The sequence below is a fragment of the Apium graveolens genome, chromosome 3 (genome assembly GCF_009905375.1).
Source record: "Apium graveolens cultivar Ventura chromosome 3, ASM990537v1, whole genome shotgun sequence".
Classification (NCBI taxonomy): Eukaryota; Viridiplantae; Streptophyta; class Magnoliopsida; order Apiales; family Apiaceae; genus Apium; species Apium graveolens.
In genome coordinates this window covers 17,624,132-17,644,006 of record NC_133649.1, presented here as the reverse complement: position 1 = coordinate 17,644,006, position 19,875 = coordinate 17,624,132, and the positions used below count along the sequence as shown (strand labels likewise).

At 32.5% G+C, this 19,875-nt stretch overlaps 2 protein-coding genes across 3 annotated transcripts; both read left to right on the top strand.

Moving 5' to 3' along the window:
* The first annotated feature begins 12,373 nt into the window (after positions 1-12,373).
* LOC141711855 (uncharacterized) lies at positions 12,374-13,669 on the top strand. The gene has a single exon (XM_074514546.1). The coding sequence runs from the start codon at positions 12,524-12,526 to the stop codon at positions 13,412-13,414; it is 891 nt and encodes a 296-aa protein (XP_074370647.1). The 5' UTR covers positions 12,374-12,523; the 3' UTR covers positions 13,415-13,669.
* Positions 13,404-18,660, top strand: LOC141711854 (uncharacterized). 2 transcript variants are annotated; one of them, XM_074514545.1, is made up of 3 exons: positions 13,404-13,525; positions 16,200-17,207; positions 18,421-18,660. In XM_074514545.1, exon 2 carries the CDS (start codon positions 16,226-16,228, stop codon positions 17,204-17,206), a length of 981 nt encoding a protein of 326 aa, XP_074370646.1. In that variant the 5' UTR covers positions 13,404-13,525; positions 16,200-16,225; the 3' UTR covers position 17,207; positions 18,421-18,660. The 2 variants fall into 2 exon arrangements, with proteins under 2 accessions (XP_074370646.1, XP_074370645.1); XM_074514544.1 differs by having other exon boundaries at positions 16,226-17,207; positions 18,421-18,655.
* The last annotated feature ends 1,215 nt before the right edge of the window (positions 18,661-19,875 follow it).

The window sequence follows — 19,875 nt, the reverse complement described above, 5'->3', positions numbered from 1 at the left end:
TAGATTACCCAGTTTTTGTACTTCTTCTTTTATATGCAAACACATGCTCCCTTTTTCTTTTTTCTGATTTATTGTCATTATATTCAGGTTTTGTATTCGTTGCTTGTCTATGGAATTTTATTTGTTTGGTAGCTTTTTTAAATTATTTTTGAAATAGTACATTTTTTAATCTTAACTTGTTTATCAATTGTTCTTTATATTTAATTTTATATAAGTAACATCCAACATGATTGTCATTTGATGTAATAATATAAATAGAATTTTGATTGATTCAAAGTTAAAAGTTGCACAGATTTTTGAAATTTAAATGAAAGTTCCAAATATGTTATGCATATGGTTTAAAAACTAGTCTTTAATGTGGTTTAATATGGTACTATTAAGTGGAATAGATTGTAACGTTTTTTTTAATGTTTGTTTAATACACTCTCAATGACTGGGATATAATTTCAATGTCATATAAATATATATTTGAAATTTTTGAGAGTCATTTTAGTTAGTTATAATAAAATGGATCTCTTGTAATAACAAATCATCTCGGTTAACATATCTCATTCTGCCAAGTTATTTTTCAAAAGAAGTTTGATTTCTTTTTTAAAATATACAACATTACTCTAAATAATAGAAAAAAAGTAAAAGAAGAACCTGCATGTTAATTTTCCAATATTTCATCCATTTGGACTTAGGTTATGAAGATTATTTAATGTAATTTAAATGGGTACTCCCTCTTTGTGTCATGTTTTAACTAGTATATATTAAATTATTTAAATTTTGATCACAAATTATACTTAATATATAATAAAATAAGATTTCAAATTTATATAATTAGAAAATATATTTAATCTTCCTTAAAAATATATTTTCAATTTATAAAAATAACACATAATTCTTTCTTAATTATCCGTCAAAATTTAATTAATTTAAGAAAAAAAATACATACAATATGAGATGGATACAATATAAGATAGAGGAAGTATTAAAAAAAATTTAAATTACAAAGTCAATTTTTTTTGCTGGGAAATACAAAGTCAAATTCATTGACCCAATTCCGGTCAATTTACTAAAACCCTACATTGGTTGACTTATAAATAAATATAATAATATTACACTTATGGCAAAAATCACTTCGGAGGCCTGACCCAAGAACTGGTTCATTTAGAAAACTTGTAATCCGGTCTATCTAACATTAACACTACACGCTATTACCTTTCTCCCATTTTTCTAAAACAACTTCCCTTCCCCTATCTATATGTAATTTCCACAAGTTATCAACCTAAAAAGAGAGTGAAAAAATTAAAAATAATGAAAAAATTATACACATTGTAATAATACCTAGCACCATTTCAGGATTATTTATAATCTTACATATCTTTTTTCTGAATCGGAGGTATCAAACGAATTATTTAAAAAAAGTAGAGTTTGCTATTTAAAAGAAGAAAATTCATATAACTATTAATATTTTATAGAGTGGAGATCATAATATGGGAGCTTAGGTTTTATTGATTCCGATGTAATTAGATTTTTACACTTATTCTAAAGAATATTTGTAAACTTCTTTATTATTTCGTTCATTCCATCAATTTTCAAATGTAATATTTCACTAATTTCTTACTCATGTTCCCTGTTTCATACATTTCATTTCTCCTCATAAATAATTTATCAGCTCATTTTTATTTACTATTGTTCCCTGTACTATCTGTTTGTAAATTTTCACCTACATTCGATTATTTTTAGGTGAGAATCATGTCAATTGTCCAAGATTTTGTATTCAGTTTCCGAAAAATCCTAAAGATATTACGAGGAAAGTTTATTTTAATACTTAAAAGCGGGTTATTGATTTTTTGCCAATAGTTTTAACTTGAACTTGTTAGAATGAAAATTCCAAATAACAAATAATTTTTTTACTTTTGTTCGTTTTTTAAATTTTAAACTAGTTTGATCATTTTTTTGTCATGAAACTAGTTTGATCATTGATGCTGTCTAAGGCCATTAAATTCAAGAGCTTTAAACTTTTGAATCGATTGCTTAATACTCCTACGTATATTATTAACCGTAAATATCTAATGAACTATTGGACCCACTTTTCTCGTTAAAGCCCAGGATTGAAGTCTGTCTCTGCCTATCCAACATGCTCAAAGGCCTCAACCATACACAGTCCGTAAATAATGAAATGACTTGTTAAGCGTTTTCTGTGCATGTTCGGGGAATCAGTTTGAAGGCTCATTTATCTATTTAGCTACCTGTTTGGCAATTTATGAATGTGATGATAAATGTTCATTTTTGACACATAAATGAAAAGTTAGAAATCCTAACTTTTAGGACCCGTTTGGAATTTCTTAAAAAATGGTACTTATAAAGTTGAAAAGTGTCGCATAAGTGATATAAATAACGTAACTTATAAGTTATTTAGTGTTGAAAAATTAATCTAAACTTATTTTATTGTGTTAAAATTTTATTTTATTTATTTTAGGTCAGTTTGTACATGTATGACTAGGTCATGCATTCAGTAGAGAATAAGTCGTGGTCTCACTAATAATCAGAAGTACCGGAGAAAAATCAAGAGTAGTTGCTATTTTATAGGTTTAGTTGTTTATGCACGTTGCACACTAGCTGCTTTATATTTACTTGTAATCATTCATTTTATTATTAGTGGTATACATTATTTAATATATACACCATGAGTTTTTGTCATAGGAAGCTGTGTCACTGATATACTTATATATATATACACATAAACAGCTGCTGGTTTTCTACATTTGGTATCTGAGCATACGGTTCTTAATGGTGACCTGCTGCTGTTAAATGTGGAAAAGAAACAACCATACACGATATGATGCCTTGTCGGAGTCTAAAAGAGAAAGAGAATGCAGTTTTTGTTTTACTTGAGGTAGGCGTTGCACAAGGATGGTGGCAAAGCTGCATGTGTAGTATGGGATGCATGTGTAGTATGTGGCTGCCGAGAAAGATGAGACGGTGCCAGAGAAGCCTGCAAAAAGCAGAAAACGAGATACATTGGCAGGATGTCATGCATAACAAGATGGAACACTTCTTGGAGGTGAACGTGCCAGAAGGGCAAATAAGTTGAAGGTCAGACGAGCAGGAAGAGTGTTAGACGGGAAAACATTAGCCATAGGGGCTCAGTTTATTAGCCATACATGCTCAGTTTATTAGCCATACGGGCTCAACAATTTATTAGGCATACGGGCTCAGTTTATTAGCCATACGGGCTCAGTTTGAAAGCCATACGGGCTGGGAGGATTGCATGAGACAAGTTTAGATTAAGGGGGAGATTGTTGAAAAATTAATCTAAACTTATTTTATTGTGTTAAAGTTTTATATTATTTGTTTTAGATGAGCTTGTACATGTATGACTAGGTCATGCATTCAGTAGAGAATAAGTCGTGGTCTCACTAATAATCAGAAGTACTGGAGAAAAACCAGGAGTATTTGATATTTTATAGGTTTAGTTGTTTATGCACGTTGCACACTAGCTGCTTTATATTTACTTGTAATCATTCATTTTATTATTAGTGGTACATACATTATTTAATATATATACCATGAGTTTTTGTCACAGGAAGCTGTGCCACTGATATACTTATATATATAGACACATAAGTTGATAATGTGTTTGGTAAATGATTTTAACTTATAAGTTATAATTTTTTTAACAAAATTAAAATCTAAATTTTAAATTACATGAATTAATAATTTTGATAAATTAATGTAAAAGAGAAAATGCCCAAAATACCCACATTTCAGCATCAACGGCCCAAAATACCCAAATATGAATTGTATGACCTTAAATACCTACGGGATACGCATTTTGAAAAAAAATATCCAATTTTATAAAAGACACGCATTTGTAAATACACATCCAGGGACTTATTTTTTAAAATTTTTTAACAAAAGTTACGCATTACACAAATGCGTATTTTGTTTCAATTTTTTTTGTTTTTACTTTTTTCAATTTTTGGCTACTAAAATAAAAGGAAGATGTGTATATGAGACATGCGCTCACCTGTAGACCTGGCCACTTGTGCGGGCTGGGCGGTCCGGGCCGGGCCGCACACGGGTTGGGCACTCGTAACCTTAACACTGAACCGGACCATTGAATTACGAATCGGGCTCGGGCCGGGTTTGAACCGGAAAATAATAACTCGTAACCGGCACGCGAATAATTACGGTTACGAGTTGACCGGGCCGTGCACGAGCTGTGCGGGCCGAATTGTGCAAAGCAGCATGAGGCTCTTAATTCCTAAATACAAATGCTCAATTAATGCATCTATAAATGCAATATGTGCCTCTTTATTTTTTATTTCTGTACGGCGGTTCATGAATTTTTGAAATCGGGTATTTTGATGAAATTATATTTTCTCATTATTTTAAGTTTTATTTTAAAAATAAATTTTGTTAACTATTAATTATATTGTGTTATTAATTATATAATTAAAAAATAAAAAATTAATTTAAAATATCATAAACTACAAATAATAAAATCATTATTTTATATTAAACCAAGTTATCCAAATTTGAATCAGTTTGGATCACTATTGAAATGAAATTTGGGATAATTTGCCCATAATTTAGATATTTGGATCACTCTTGAATTTGCCCTAACAATCAACACATATGTAGGTAAAATTTTAATAATGAAGAAGAATGAGCTTTTTGATGAGACAATCATAATTTAGATAGGATGGGAACTATAATTGTTTATATTGTTTTTTTATATAAATATTTATTATTATTTAGAGGTAAATTTTAACTGTTTTTAAAAAATATTTACTAATTTAAAAAAATATTTATTTATTTTAATGAAAAACTTATTATGAAAAGGAGTCAAAAGACTGCCATAATTAAATGTGTCTATGAACTAATTGATTCTAACTTATTCATTTATTGTTACAATTTTTTTTAAAGATTGGATTTATTTTTTAAGAAATAGGATAGTACGAAATCCAACAAAGCAAAAATTTACTGTGCAAATAAAAGATTCAAAAAAAAACACCAGGGCTGGATGACATAGTTTGCCAAGTTTAAATAGTAATTTTGGGTAAAAAATATTTTGACCTGGGCTAGGGCCCACCCTAGCCCCTCCGATGGTCCGCCCCTGAACCCGTGCGAAGCACGGATCCCAAATTAAAAATAATAGTAACATATTATTATTTAGATAAAACTGAAACATATAATCCGTGCAAAATACAGATCTAAATATAATATATAAAATGTTGTTAAAATATGTAGTTAAAAATTCGAAATTAAGCGTAACTCTAAAATTTCACCGTATAGTTTCAGTTATGTATGCACCTAATTAGTTACTTATATAAATCTCACATGTTAACTCACCCATCTGCTTTTTGCAGATGATAGTTTTCTTTTCTTCAAAGCTACAAGGGATGAGGTTCTTTGTATTAAAACCATCCTGATGTCATATGCTGAGCGCTCGGGGCAGGCCATTAATTTTCAGAAATCAGGAATTTTCTTCAGCTCTAATGTTAGGAGAGATAAGCAAGAAGAATTCTCAAATATGTTGGGGGTCCATAATGATGTGGCTAGTAGCAATTATCTGGGTCTCCCCTCGTTGATTGGAAGATCAAAAAAGAAGGTTTTTGGATTTCTGAAAGAGAAGGTTAGTAAGAGAATACAACAGTGGAAGGCTAAACCAATTTCTAGAGCTGGTAAGTCCGTGTTACTGAGGAATGTGGCGCAATCAATACCCTCGTACTGTATGTCCTGCTTTATGCTACCTCAAACTCTATGCCTCGAAATAGAAAGATTATTTAATAATTACTGGTGGACTTCAGGTACGAATCAGAATAAAGGCATCAAATGGCACTCCTGGACGGCAATGAGTACGTCGAAGAGTAAGGGTGGATTAGGTTTCAGAAGCCTTCATGGTTTCAACATTGCTCTCTTGGGGAAACACATCTGGAAATGTCTGCATAACCCTCAGTTGCTTGTTTCTCGAGTGTTGAAAGCTAGGTATTTCCCTAGCACAAACATCTTGAACTCTACTAAAGGACAGGGGTCAAGTTTTATTTGGGTTGGAATCTGGCAAGCCAAGGAAGCTTTGGAAAATGGTTTTCGGTGGGTTCTGGGGGATGAAAGGGACATTGTAGCAACAAAAGACAGGTGGTTAAGGGCCAAAAGTAATTTTAAAGTGGATGATCTCCATTTTTATGTGGGACGAAATGATCTTGTGTCTTCACTTTTTTATCCAGGTACCAAATCTTGGGATATCGAGAAGGTGCAGCAATCTTTTTCAATTGATGATGCTAAAGCTATTCTGGCAACTAGGGTGCCTCAACAATCTGTTGGTGATCGAGTAGCTTGGTCCAGGTCAAAGGATGGTTTATATACGGTTAAATCTGGATACAGAATGTGGCATGATCTTAATGTTGGAAGTTCTGCAATCTCTCAGTCTAAAGGTTGGAGCAGGATTTGGAGATTAACTCTCCCTCATAAAATGAGGATATTTGTGTGGCGTTTCTGTCGGAACAATCTCCCTGTGAGATACAAACTACGAGATAAGGGAGTGATTCTCCCTATTACATGTCCCATGTGTAACACGGATGTTGAACACCTTCTACATGTTTTCTTTGACTGTTGCTTTGCTCAAAGTTGTTGGCAACATGTGGGGCTTAAATACGACATGAGTGAGGTTTATTCTGCCCCTGAGTGGCTCTTGAACAAGCTACAGGAGTCCGCACAAGATGAGATTCTTAAAATCTGTACCACTTTGCATGGGATCTGGTTTTGGAGAAATAAGAGAATCTGGGAGAACAAGACGACAACAGGAGACATCGCTATGGGAAATAGTTTTTTGCATGTTAAAGAATGGAAAGATGCCAGAGTAAACAATTCTGGAGGGGAGACGCAGCAATATTCTGGTACAAAAGACAACTTGCAGAAGTGGACTCCTCCGGAGGTTGGCATGTACAAGGTAAATGTTGACGCATCATGGTTTCCAGGAGCCGAAACGTTCTCTATTGGAATGGTTTTGAGAGACAGTGCAGGTTGTTTTATAGAGGGCAGAAGTCTGACTCTACAACACACGGAAGATGTCCTTGAAGCTGAGAGCATTGGTGTGAGGGAAGCCCTATCTTGGGTGATGAGTCGTACAGAACGAAAGGTAGTAGTGGAGACGGACTCGAAATCAACAGCTGATGCGATAAATGGCCAACTAGAGTACGTGACAGAGGTTGGGCATTCTATCGAGCAGTGTATTCACTTTCTCCGCCTAATGCCAGACGTTAGTGTCAAACATATTCGAAAGCAAGCAAACAGGGTAGCTCATGGATTAGCTAGATTGCCTTGTATGATTAACTGCTTTAATGTTTTTACATTTCCTCCTACTCACCTGGTGGAAATTTGTATGCTTGATGCCTCTTTTGAATGAGAAATTTCAGTTGCTTTCAAAAAAAAAAACAAAAAAAAATTGAAGAAAAATAAAATTTAGAGAGAGTAGAATTTAATTTTAGTCAGTTGAGATTTTAGTACATAAAATTTTAAAAATAGTTGTATAATTATCTAGTGAGTACCAAGATTTGGGACGCTTATTAGTTTAGATAGTTGATAACCCGTGCGAAATACGGGTCCGAGACTAAAAATATCGGATTAACATTTGTAGAGAATTATTCATGCGAAACATGAATTAAAATTAATATATCAATATCAAATATTAAATTGTTTCTTGCAAACAAATATTTCTGTGGTTAAAAAGCATCGAATCAATTATGAAATTTTCCACTATAATTTTAGTTTTGCATTGTTTTACTTGATATAGAAATCTAACATATTAGCATTATTTTTGTGAAACGAATTGTATCTCTATCTTATGAACCAAATATTTGTTCTTTAGATAATTTAATATAATTAATATAATTTGATAATTATCTTATAATTAGCATTTTCAATATAGTTTATTTAAAATTACTTATTATCGATAAAAATTAATTTACAAATTAAAAGTAAATAGATGTTATTAAATTTAATTTAATATTATTTAATATAACAAATAATATTGTTAAATCAATAATTTTCAGTTTAAAAGTTAGTAAATGTTACTAAAGTCATTTGCTATTACTTAATTATTTTTAAAATAATGGTATAGAAAATAAAGTTTACAGAGAATAGAAGTCATTTCGTGTTAATAATTTACTTTGTAGTTAGTAGTTTTTCAAAATAAAAGTATATATATATATGTGATTTTACTTAATTTAACGTAACTTAATAATTTTTTAATATACTTTATAAATCATTAATTTTTTTTTATAAAATAAATAGACAATTGGATGAACACTAACTAAAAAAAAAAATACAAAGAATGGAAGTTGATTTGTGTTAAAAATAAAGTTTACATAGAATACAAGTCAACTAAGTACCAAAATTTGATATTTTGGTACTTTATACACCAAATTATACATGATTTTGCTTATTAATATAGAGTACAGATTCGCTCAAAAAAATTAATTTATATAGAAATGACAGAGTACATGCACTGTTTGACGCCGTTATTTAATAAACTGTTTTGATTATCCGAGTTGGTCATAAAAGATTGAATTTAGTTATTTTAAATAAATTGGTTTTATTAAATTGTAACGAATTTTTTTTAATTTTTTTATATTAAAGTGTTTGTATCGGATTGGATTAACTAGTTTGAATTGTTGATTCAGTTTTGACTAGTGTACGAAACAAAAAAAAAATTAAAATTAATTTTTTGAGAATAAATGCTAATTCAGTTTTGAGAAGAAACTAACTATCGTGTTAGTCAGGATTTTATTAAAAATGTGTAAGAGTTTTTGTAGTTTTCAATTTAGTAGTATAAATTTTATAAAAGGAAGATATCAAATTTGGTAAAAAAAAGTATAATATTTATCATATATGTGTGTCATATTTTAATTGCTTATACACTTACACTGCAGTAATTCAATTGAAAATCAATTTTCGTGCATTTACTCCGTTTTTAACTAATAAAAGTTTTTTTATAGTATAAAATTATTAATAATATTAATGTTGTATAATAATTTTTGGCATCGAAATTAGTACAAATGTTACTTATATCTTATTTTAAAACTTCTTAAATCCGACACTTAAATATATATGAGCCTGTGCCCGAGTTAAAGTAACAACAAAGCTAGAAAATCATCGTTACTTAGCCAGGAATGTACAATGAAATCGTCAAGGTCTCCATTCATTACCAGCTAGGAGCTTGCTGCATTAGTTGTTAAATATTTGTTTGATAGTTGGCGTTTACTCATTGAAGATTAAAATATAAATTTTATTAAGAACTAATTATTACTTTAGTTAGACTGCTACGTCCATAGGAATTTCAAAGTAGGCGACGTTGAATCATAAAATTACATGGTCTTTGTCCAGTTCTGTTTAACTAGAATTTTCTCTGTCAAAACTCTTTGTCTTCGTTCTGTTAGAAATTTGACAGAACCGTCGTCAAATTAATAAAAAAAATGTAATTTTCTTTAAATCGTTGAATAGGATATATAGGGCCAGTTTGCGGTTTCCTAAAAAGTGGTACTTACGAATTAAAATGTCACATGACTGATATGAACAATATAATTTATAAATTATTTAGATTTTTGGATAATTTTACAAATAAATTACTTAAAGTTGATAATGTGTTTGGTAATTATTTTAACTTATAAGTTATAATTTTTTTAACAAAATTAAAATCTAAATTTTAAATTAAATGAATTAATAATTTTGATACATGAATATAAAAGAGAAAATGCCCAAAAAACCCACATTTCAGCATCAACGGCCCAAAATACTCAAATCTGAATTGTATGACCCTAAATACCGTCGGGACACGCATTTTGAAAAGGAGTATCCAATTTTATAAAAGATGCGCATTTGACGCATCTTGTCAAATGCGCATCCAGGAATACGCATTTCAGGTTTGCGTGTCTGGACTTATTTTTTAAAAAAATTTAACAAAAGTTACGCATTACACAAATGCGTATTTTGTTTTAATTTTTTTTTTTTTACTTTTTTCAATTTTTGGTTACTAAAATAAAAGGAAGATACGCATGTGAGACATGCGTATTTCGTGACATCATAAATCTATAAATTATATTTTGGCATATCTTTCATTCTTCATTCTTCATTCTTCATATTTTGGCATATATTTTGGCTGATGGTTCCGTTCCGTCTTCTCCGTTTCCTATTTTTTAAATTTGCATAAGTGTAATTTTAATTTATATAACTTCTCAAATTTTTAAATTTGTCAAAATTTTTAAGATATGAAATTTGCTCATTTAAAATTTTGAAGTGATGGGTAGTTGTTTTTTTAATTTTAATTTTATTTCAGCTCATTCCAACCATATAATCTTTTTAACCCGTATGGATAGTAAATGTAAAAATCTGAATAAATTTTGTGTCTTTTTCAAAAACCGTATTAAATCTCGATTCTGAAATAAAATGAATCATACCGACCTAAATGCAACCAATTTAGGTAAACAACAAATTCACCGCGGGCACCCAAAAAATCATGATTTTTTAGTTGGTAGTGTTATTTTGCCTCGTAAACTTAACTCACATATTATAATATGTGGAATTGGGTGTTACTCTATATATATTTTTTTTATCGTAGATAACCCGCAGCCGCTACCCTTCGGGTGCGCACTGGGTAAACCCTACGGGCTCACGCAATAGCCTGCAAACCACGTGAACCAAGGTAAACCGTATTTAAGCGACAGACTCTGACTCAGGAGGCATAATCATAAATTCTCCTCTCGTGGGATTCGAACCTGTGACCAAGAGGACAATTTCCCTCTCTTTAACCAACTGAGTCTACCCTTACTGGCTTGTTACTGTATATATTATTTTGTTTTAAACCGAGATTATTATTACACCGACTAAATAAAATCCAACTAATGGTATTTAATTTTGATTTTTAGTCGGATCAATAGTATAATATTTTTTTTAGCCGGGATAAATAATGTATATGCATATATTATATAGTTTTATCCCGAGGTCATTATCCTTTTTTGTAAAATTTTTGTTTTGTATTTTATATTGGGTGATGCCCTAAATACCCACCACAGATTACAGATGAGCCAAAATGCCTAAATTCGGAACTGATGGCCCAAAATACCCACCTGACACGCATGTAGCACATGCGTATCCAGGTGAGTAGAGCTGGCCACCTGGGCGGGTTTGAACCACCCGCTCGGGACCGGCTCATACGGAAAACCGGATTTATTCGGCCCGAACCGGGCCGGTTCAAACCCGCACAATTCGCCTAAATCAACGGATCGAATACGAATACAGAATTATGGAATCGGGACCGGCCCGGCCCACACGAACCAGCGAGCCGCACGAGCCGCGCAGCACGCACAGCCCGCGGGTTCGTGCACGCGCCAACCCCCGGAAGTTCTACCACATACTGCTAGAAGCCTAAAACTATTATTAATATACTACATACCACTATCCCCTACACTGACTACGTTTTTTACATATATATATATACTAGTATTTGGGAAAAATATATTAATTCGGAAAATTAGTGTGTACCAATGATATTTTGTATGTTAATTATTGCAATAAATGTGTTTTTTGTGAATTAAGTGCACAATTTTAATATTTTTATGTGTATTATTTTTTTTATTTAATTAATTTATGATATGTCATATAAATTGTTAATAATGATTAAACGATAAATTTAAGAGAAAATTGCTTAATATGATATTTATATATTATTATATGTAAAAAATAATTTGGATCAAATATTTAGATCAAACTGTTGGAGTTGGTCAAAAATTTGGATCAATATTTGGATCAGTTTTTGGATCAGTTGATGATTCAAAAAATTTGAATTTTTGGATCATAAATATTAGAGATAGCCTTAGTACCTCCGGATTTCCTTGATGCTCCCACGTAAAAAGAAGTCAAAACCGTATTAATTACACTGCTAAATTGAACAAGTTCGATTAATTAAGGTCCTGCAATGCTAGGATAAATTGTTCAGTGAAAAACTTTGAGTGTATGCACTAAGTGTAACATAGAACACATGTCGTTCTGTAAAATAAAATTTTATCTTTTTTATTAATATTTTTTTAAAAATATACAAAAATATCTCTGAAAAATTTAAAAATATAAGAGTGTATTTATAAAATATGGTCGGTAACCCCGAAGTATAATTTTTGGATCGCTCGGGCTTATGAGTACCACTAAGATAAATTGTAGTTAAAGCAAATTTTAGCCCCTATAATTTTATGATCCTAGAGTCCGCCACTGCACGGGTTACCGACTAGTATCTTACAATTTAAAAGAGTTGTAGGGAAATTTCCATATTCCAATAATTCGTTACATGTACTTTATAACAAAGGCGAAAACCTAAATCAATTATATTAAAAATAAAAACTTGTAGGTTGTGAAACATACTGAACAGTATAGACGATTGTTAAAGTTGGCCTAGTCACACAACTCGACTTTAAATTCCAAAAATTCAACCCAACCATCTTCATTTCCGCAAGTAATTTTTATTGGCACTTTCCTCTCTAACATGCCACCAGCTGATCTAGACGCCTTAGTTTCCGCCTGCACCACCGCCGCCACCGATCGCAAAATCGCCTGCGAACCACTTCCCGATGTCGACAACAACTCACAGTCGCAGTCGCACTCCTCCGCCGCTGCCGGAGACGAAGAATTCACCGAAGTACCTCCCGATTTTCCCGCCGAATCGTTTTGGCTCTCTCAAGACGCCGAGTTCGACTGGTTCGATCGCAACGCATTTCTCGAACGCAAAGAGTCAACTCGAGGAAACATATGTAACTCAACTAATCCAAATCAGTCAAACAATACGACGTCGCAGCGATTTTCGAAACATTTGAATTCGAAAGCTGCGATACTTGGAATGCCTAACACTCAGAAGAGTAATCATTTAGATAATAAGAGAAGGCAGAGTAAAGCGCCGATCATGAGATTGTTTCCGTCGAAACGATCGGAGTCGATTAAGTCCACGGCGGCGACGGCGGAACCGTCGTCTCCGAAGGTTTCGTGTATCGGAAGAGTGAGATCAAAGAAAGGCCGGAGAAGAAAAGTTACGGTTAAAGCGGCGGTGGAGAGGACTAAATCGGCTGATGAAGTGAAGAAGAAGAAAGGTTTTTACTCCGGTTTAAAGTCGTTGTTCCGGTCGGACCGGAGGTGTACTAATAAAAGCTCGGTTAGCATAAGTGAACCGATTTGTATTAAGAAGAGTGAGGTTAGTAAGAAATGTGATGACTCGGTTCGGGCGAGCTGTGAAGCGGAGTGTGAAGCGGTGAGTTTGGGAGGGATGACTCGGTTTGTTTCGGGTCGTCGGTCCGAGTCGTGGATAGTCGGGGAAGAATCTGACGTGGCGAGGAATGATTCGTTAGAAGCGGTTCGTAAGAGTGGGTCCACTAGGCGGCTGTAACAGTGTGGGAGGGGTTGAAAAAAACGTTATAGTTTTAGAGGGGAGAAAGTGTGTTTGGTGAGCTGACGTGGCATGTTGAATACAAACGCTGTCCCTCTCCTTTGTTTTAAGGTAAAATATGAAGTTGGTAGACTTATTATTTTGCGCGAGCTTTCTTTTTGTCAGTAGAAATATGAAATATGAAATATGAAATATATCATACATATTATTCATTTTTCTGCCAACCTGTAAATTTATACAATCTAGTTTTTTTCCCCTCCGTATTTTTATTTATATGAATTACTGTGAGCTTAGCGTGAGTTTAAATAAAGAAGTTGGTTTATTTTTGTTCTCAAAATGGCTGTCAAGAAAAAATATTGAATTGCTTAATTATTCTTATAATTCTTTTTATATCTTAACTTTTCGGAATATATTTACAATCTTGGTAACATAAAACAAAATAAGTCATCATACATCTGATAAATAATGACATTTAGAACGTATAGTAAAGTCCAGGAATGATAAGATTAAATGTGGAGATGTAAATATCCACAAAAGTTATGTAAAAATATTTGGAGAATGAGATGATTTATGAGTACATATGCCCATGGACCATGGTCAGCACGAATAAAAAAAAAATATTAAATTATAATTTCCATTATTTTTAATACCCACGGGGTTACATAATTGAGTAAACTTTTGTCAGAGTTTAAATAATGATACGAAAATAATTATAATTTTTTTGTTGAGAGAGAGAGAGTCATAAGAGCATAAATTATGAAATTATGATCACCGAGTATAAATTACATGCAAGAGCATTTTGAATTAGTGGGTAATTAGTTGGTAATTTTGGTATATAAACAAGCATATATAAGGTATCTTCTGAAATTGCATGGCCGTTGATATGTCATTATTAGAGACTAGACTTGCTTTTTTTAATTTGCCTACCATAATTGACTAACATTATTTTATACAATTTCATGTTTAACCATATTCATACTTTGTTTTGTCTGGTTTCAGAAGTATCGTCCCATGCACATTTGTTGAATATTGTAACCCCCATTACCTCTTTCACAACAAACACACCACCATTCCCAACCTACCACACCCATCTTGCCACTATTTAATCAAATCCCAACTTCTTTATCAAGTAATGATGATGATATAATCTACATATATAATTATTCTTAACTAAACTGTAAAATTCGTAATTTTATTTTTAATTTATTTATTAGAAATTAGATATTAATTTGTCTAGATAAATATTTTAAAATTAGAATATTCTGAAAACATTTTGTGCAAGGTAGTTGATTTGTGAAAAGATTTGTTATTTGTGGAAATAAGTGTAAGAATAATTTAGAAAATCGAAATTTTTTTAGTTTAGGTAATTGTGTGTATCAAATATTTTATTTATGGAATTTACTTGGAGAGGTTGTAAATCTTTAGGAGGAAATATTATTATTTCCTAGTTGAGATATAGGGTTTTGTATCGTTATAAATACACCATATTCGTATTCCTTGTTTTTATCATTAAAATTCGTAGGACTTTCTCAGCAAAAATCAGCTGTTTTGTAAAATTCGTAGAAAATTCATCGTAAGTCAGAATTCAGTGATTCTGGACTTTTCAGAAAGGTCTTTTCGTTATCTTCAGATTTCGTGTTTCGTGTTTTTCAAGAAAATATCGTTTAGAGGGTCAAAAAGAGTAAATTCAGATCTGGTCAGGCTTTGAGGTAAGTACTTTTGACTTACTTTTATTTTTCGGAAAATATATTTCAGTTCTGTTTTTAATTTCGTATAAGATATAAGAATTTTGATTTCGAAATTATAAGATATAAGTATTTGTGAATTTTAGAACCCAGTCTCTACGTTTTTGAACCCGTTCGTAATTTACGCTATAGTTCCGGAACTAGCCTTAGATACCCTTAGTAGGCGCACAAGTGTGCAACTTTAGATACCTATTAAGGGCGCGTAATTATTGAACTTTAGATGCCGACCACTGGCAAAGTGTGGTATAAAGAATAAGAATAAGAATTAGATGCCGGCTACTGGCAAAGTGTGGCCGTAGATCAAGACTGTGGTATTTATTAGAATTATCGTTTTGTTCTATTTTATTTTGTTCTGATCTGTTATAAAATCTGCTCTGTTCTGTTTTAAATTCTGAATTTTAAAATATAAAACTTGGGTTGGATCTACTTAACAAATTGTTTTACAAAATTATTATTGTTTGAGAAAAATCATTTTATTAAAACACCCATTGTTTTTCTGTTTAAGAGATAGTCAATTTGTACTTGCTGAGCTGTGTAGCTCACCCCTTTTAACATTTCAGGTTCGGAATTTGGAGCATATTAAAATTAAGGAATGAGAACTATGTGGAGATCTGTGCTGCTTCGTTTTGTGCTATTTGAATTAGAATAAAGATTTTGTTTTTAGAGAATAAATTTAATTATCTGTTAGACAATTATTATCGGATTTGTGGAGCTGCGTCTCTGTTTTTATGATTTTGATTATTGAGTTTGACCGCTGCTTTGACCTTCGTGATATATTTGAATTACCGAATAAGAATCTATTTTATTTAAGTTTTGGTATTTAGATTTAATAGTCCGGAAGTGCGGGCGGTTACAGTTGGTATCAGAGCAGGCTGTCCTTCGGAGTGTATTAGGTATGGGACTAGTACATTCCCTAGGATGCGATCCTTTAGACTATCGTATAGGTCTTAGAAAATTATTTTGGATTTAGGGCATTTATTTGTGTGATTATTTGATATGTTTGACTTTTGTGTTTTTTTGATTATTGACTATAAGTTTAGAATTTGTTTTGTGTGTTCTAGTAAAGATGGATGGAGAAAATCAGAACAACAATGAAAATCAGGGCAATAATGATGAAGGAGGAAACGTCTTTGACCAGCTGGCTGAAACTCTAGCTGTACTTGTGAATCAGCAACCGAAGCCCAACATCGTCTCTCAATTCAAGCGTTTGAACCCGCCAACTTTTGATGGAGCTACAGACCCGGCTATCGTTGAGATGTGGATCCAAGAGATGGAAAAAGCTTTCGGACTTCTGGAGAGCAATGAGGGACAGAAGGTGACCTTAGCTGTGTACCAATTGCAAGGAAGCGCTTACGACTGGTGGCTTATGGAAAAGAGAAAGAATGAGACGACAAATCTTGAAGAAAATCATGAACCGTACACTTGGGCAAAGTTCAAGAAGGCTTTAGAGGACAAGTACTTTCCGAGAACAGTTCGTCTGCAGAAAGAGAGGGACTTCATTCGACTTCAACAAGGTGGAAGAACCGTCATTGAATACGAAGCAGAATTTGCAAAGCTTGCGAAGTACGCGTCGACCCTAGTAGCAGATGAGAGCAGTCGAGCACGAAGATTAGAGGAGGGACTTCGAAGTGACATCAGGAATTCAGTGGCGTCGTTTGAACTTCAGACGTACGAGGCTGTCCTCAACAAGGCGTTAGTGATCGAAAGGGGCTTGGCAGAATCTGAAAAGGCGTCTGACAGTTGGAATAAGAGGCGGATCACTCAAACTAGTGGGCAATCTTTTCAAGAGGGACCACTCAAGAAGCCACACGTGTACGATAACATCGGGGGTCAAGGTGATCGAGAGACGTGTACCAGGTGCGGCAAGAATCATCCGGACAAAGTCTGTCGTTGGAATACAGGTGCTTGTTTTCATTGCGGAGAAGTAGGACATAAGATTTCGAATTGTCCGCACAATCCGCCACCGCCACCAAGGAATGAAGCAGATAACAAGATGGGCAAAGGACGTGTGTTTCAGCTGACAGGAAATGACAACTATCGCAATTAAGGTATGATTTCTTTTCTTTAGTGACTTATTTAATTTATTTATGTTATGTGAATTTGGGGACCAAATTCTTTTAAGGAGGGAAGAATGTAAAATTCGTAATTTTATTTTTAATTTATTTATTAGAAATTAGATATTAATTTGTCTAGATAAATATTTTAAAATTAGAATATTCTGAAAACATTTTGTGCAAGGTAGTTGATTTGTGAAAAGATTTGTTATTTGTGGAAATAAGTGTAAGAATAATTTAGAAAATCGAAATTTTTTTAGTTTAGGTAATTGTGTGTATCAAATATTTTATTTATGGAATTTACTTGGAGAGGTTGTAAATCTTTAGGAGGAAATATTATTATTTCCTAGTTGAGATATAGGGTTTTGTATCGTTATAAATACACCATATTCGTATTCCTTGTTTTTATCATTAAAATTCGTAGGACTTTCTCAGCAAAAATCAGCTGTCTTGTAAAATTCGTAGAAAATTCATCGTAAGTCAGAATTCAGTGATTCTGGACTTTTCAGAAAGGTCTTTTCGTTATCTTCAGATTTCGTGTTTCGTGTTTTTCAAGAAAATATCGTTTAGAGGGTCAAAAAGAGTAAATTCAGATCTGGTCAGGCTTTGAGGTAAGTACTTTTGACTTACTTTTATTTTTCGGAAAATATATTTCAGTTCTGTTTTTAATTTCGTATAAGATATAAGAATTTTGATTTCGAAATTATAAGATATAAGTATTTGTGAATTTTAGAACCCAGTCTCTACGTTTTCGAACCCGTTCGTAATTTACGCTATAGTTCCGGAACTAGCCTTAGATACCCTTAGTAGGCGCACAAGTGTGCAACTTTAGATACCTATTAAGGGCGCGTAATTATTGAACTTTAGATGCCGACCACTGGCAAAGTGTGGTATAAAGAATAAGAATAAGAATTAGATGCCGGCTACTGGCAAAGTGTGGCCGTAGATCAAGACTGTGGTATTTATTAGAATTATCGTTTTGTTCTATTTTATTTTGTTCTGATCTGTTATAAAATCTGCTCTGTTCTGTTTTAAATTCTGAATTTTAAAATATAAAACTTGGGTTGGATCTACTTAACAAATTGTTTTACAAAATTATTATTGTTTGAGAAAAATCATTTTATTAAAACACCCATTGTTTTTCTGTTTAAGAGATAGTCAATTTGTACTTGCTGAGCTGTGTAGCTCACCCCTTTTAACATTTCAGGTTCGGAATTTGGAGCATATTAAAATTAAGGAATGAGAACTATGTGGAGATCTGTGCTGCTTCGTTTTGTGCTATTTGAATTAGAATAAAGATTTTGTTTTTAGAGAATAAATTTAATTATCTGTTAGACAATTATTATCGGATTTGTGGAGCTGCGTCTCTGTTTTTATGATTTTGATTATTGAGTTTGACCGCTGCTTTGACCTTCGTGATATATTTGAATTACCGAATAAGAATCTATTTTATTTAAGTTTTGGTATTTAGATTTAATAGTCCGGAAGTGTGGGCTGTTACAGTAAACTTACATTAAAATAAGTTCTCAATAATATTAGAAACTGAAAAAAGAAGAGCTTGAAAACAAGAAACAAATTGTCCAATAATTGCATGTGCTAAAGTGGTTGTACGTACCTGATTAACAATACAAAGCTGCTATATGTAAATAATTCTCGCATAATTTACAACAAATAATTGTGAGTAATTCTCGCATAATTTGTTGAATATTGACGACTACATTTCCTCAGCTGCCTTGTGTCCAACTTCCCTAGAGAAATATGAGCATCTTCGGCTTCCACATTTTTCTTTCCCCAACTCTTCCAATTTTCCATGTATCTACATCGATACTGAAATATTTCAGGACTCGTAATTTTTTTTTTTGTTAATTTCATATCACTTGTATTGTTTTTTTTAATCTTTTCAACCGATTGTTCAAGCAGTATACTGCTAATTAATTTTAGAATATATGTTACGGATATAAGTCTCATATCAAAGGATAAGGAAGAAAAGGAAATGTCAGCCTAGCAGCCACATCAGCAAGCTTGCATCTCTCATCTCACTCTTGTAACAGAATCAGTTAGAAAATATAGATACACAGACATTGTATAGTTGAATCTAGACTAGTATAAATACATCATCTCTGTACCCAGCAAGCTAAGCTGAAATATTATTTTGTTCATTACTTTGTTGTTCATCTTCAGCTTCAATTCTGCAACTTCAACATTTCTGATATGGTATCAGAGCCTCGATCTATACACACATAATTATAACTCTATATGTGATGTGATCTTACGCTGTTGCTTTACATACTAACACCTCTCAATCAGCTTCTACATATTCCATGGCGACTGTAATCGACATAAATCATCCATATTATTTGAGTTCATCGGATCATCCAGGCATCTCTCTCGTCACTGAAGTTCTTACAGACTCCAATTATCATCAATGGAGCCGATCTGTTAAAATTGCACTTTCCGCAAAGTTTAAACTCGGATTTATCGATGGAACTCAACAACAACCAGCTACTACATCTCCACAGTTTGCGTTATGGAAACGAAGCAACAATCTGGTAATTTCATGGATTCTTAACTCTGTTTCAAATGAAATTAGGAAAAGTATTGTTTATATGCATACTGCTCGTGAAATCTGGGAAGATCTTGCTATTAGATATTCACAAAATAA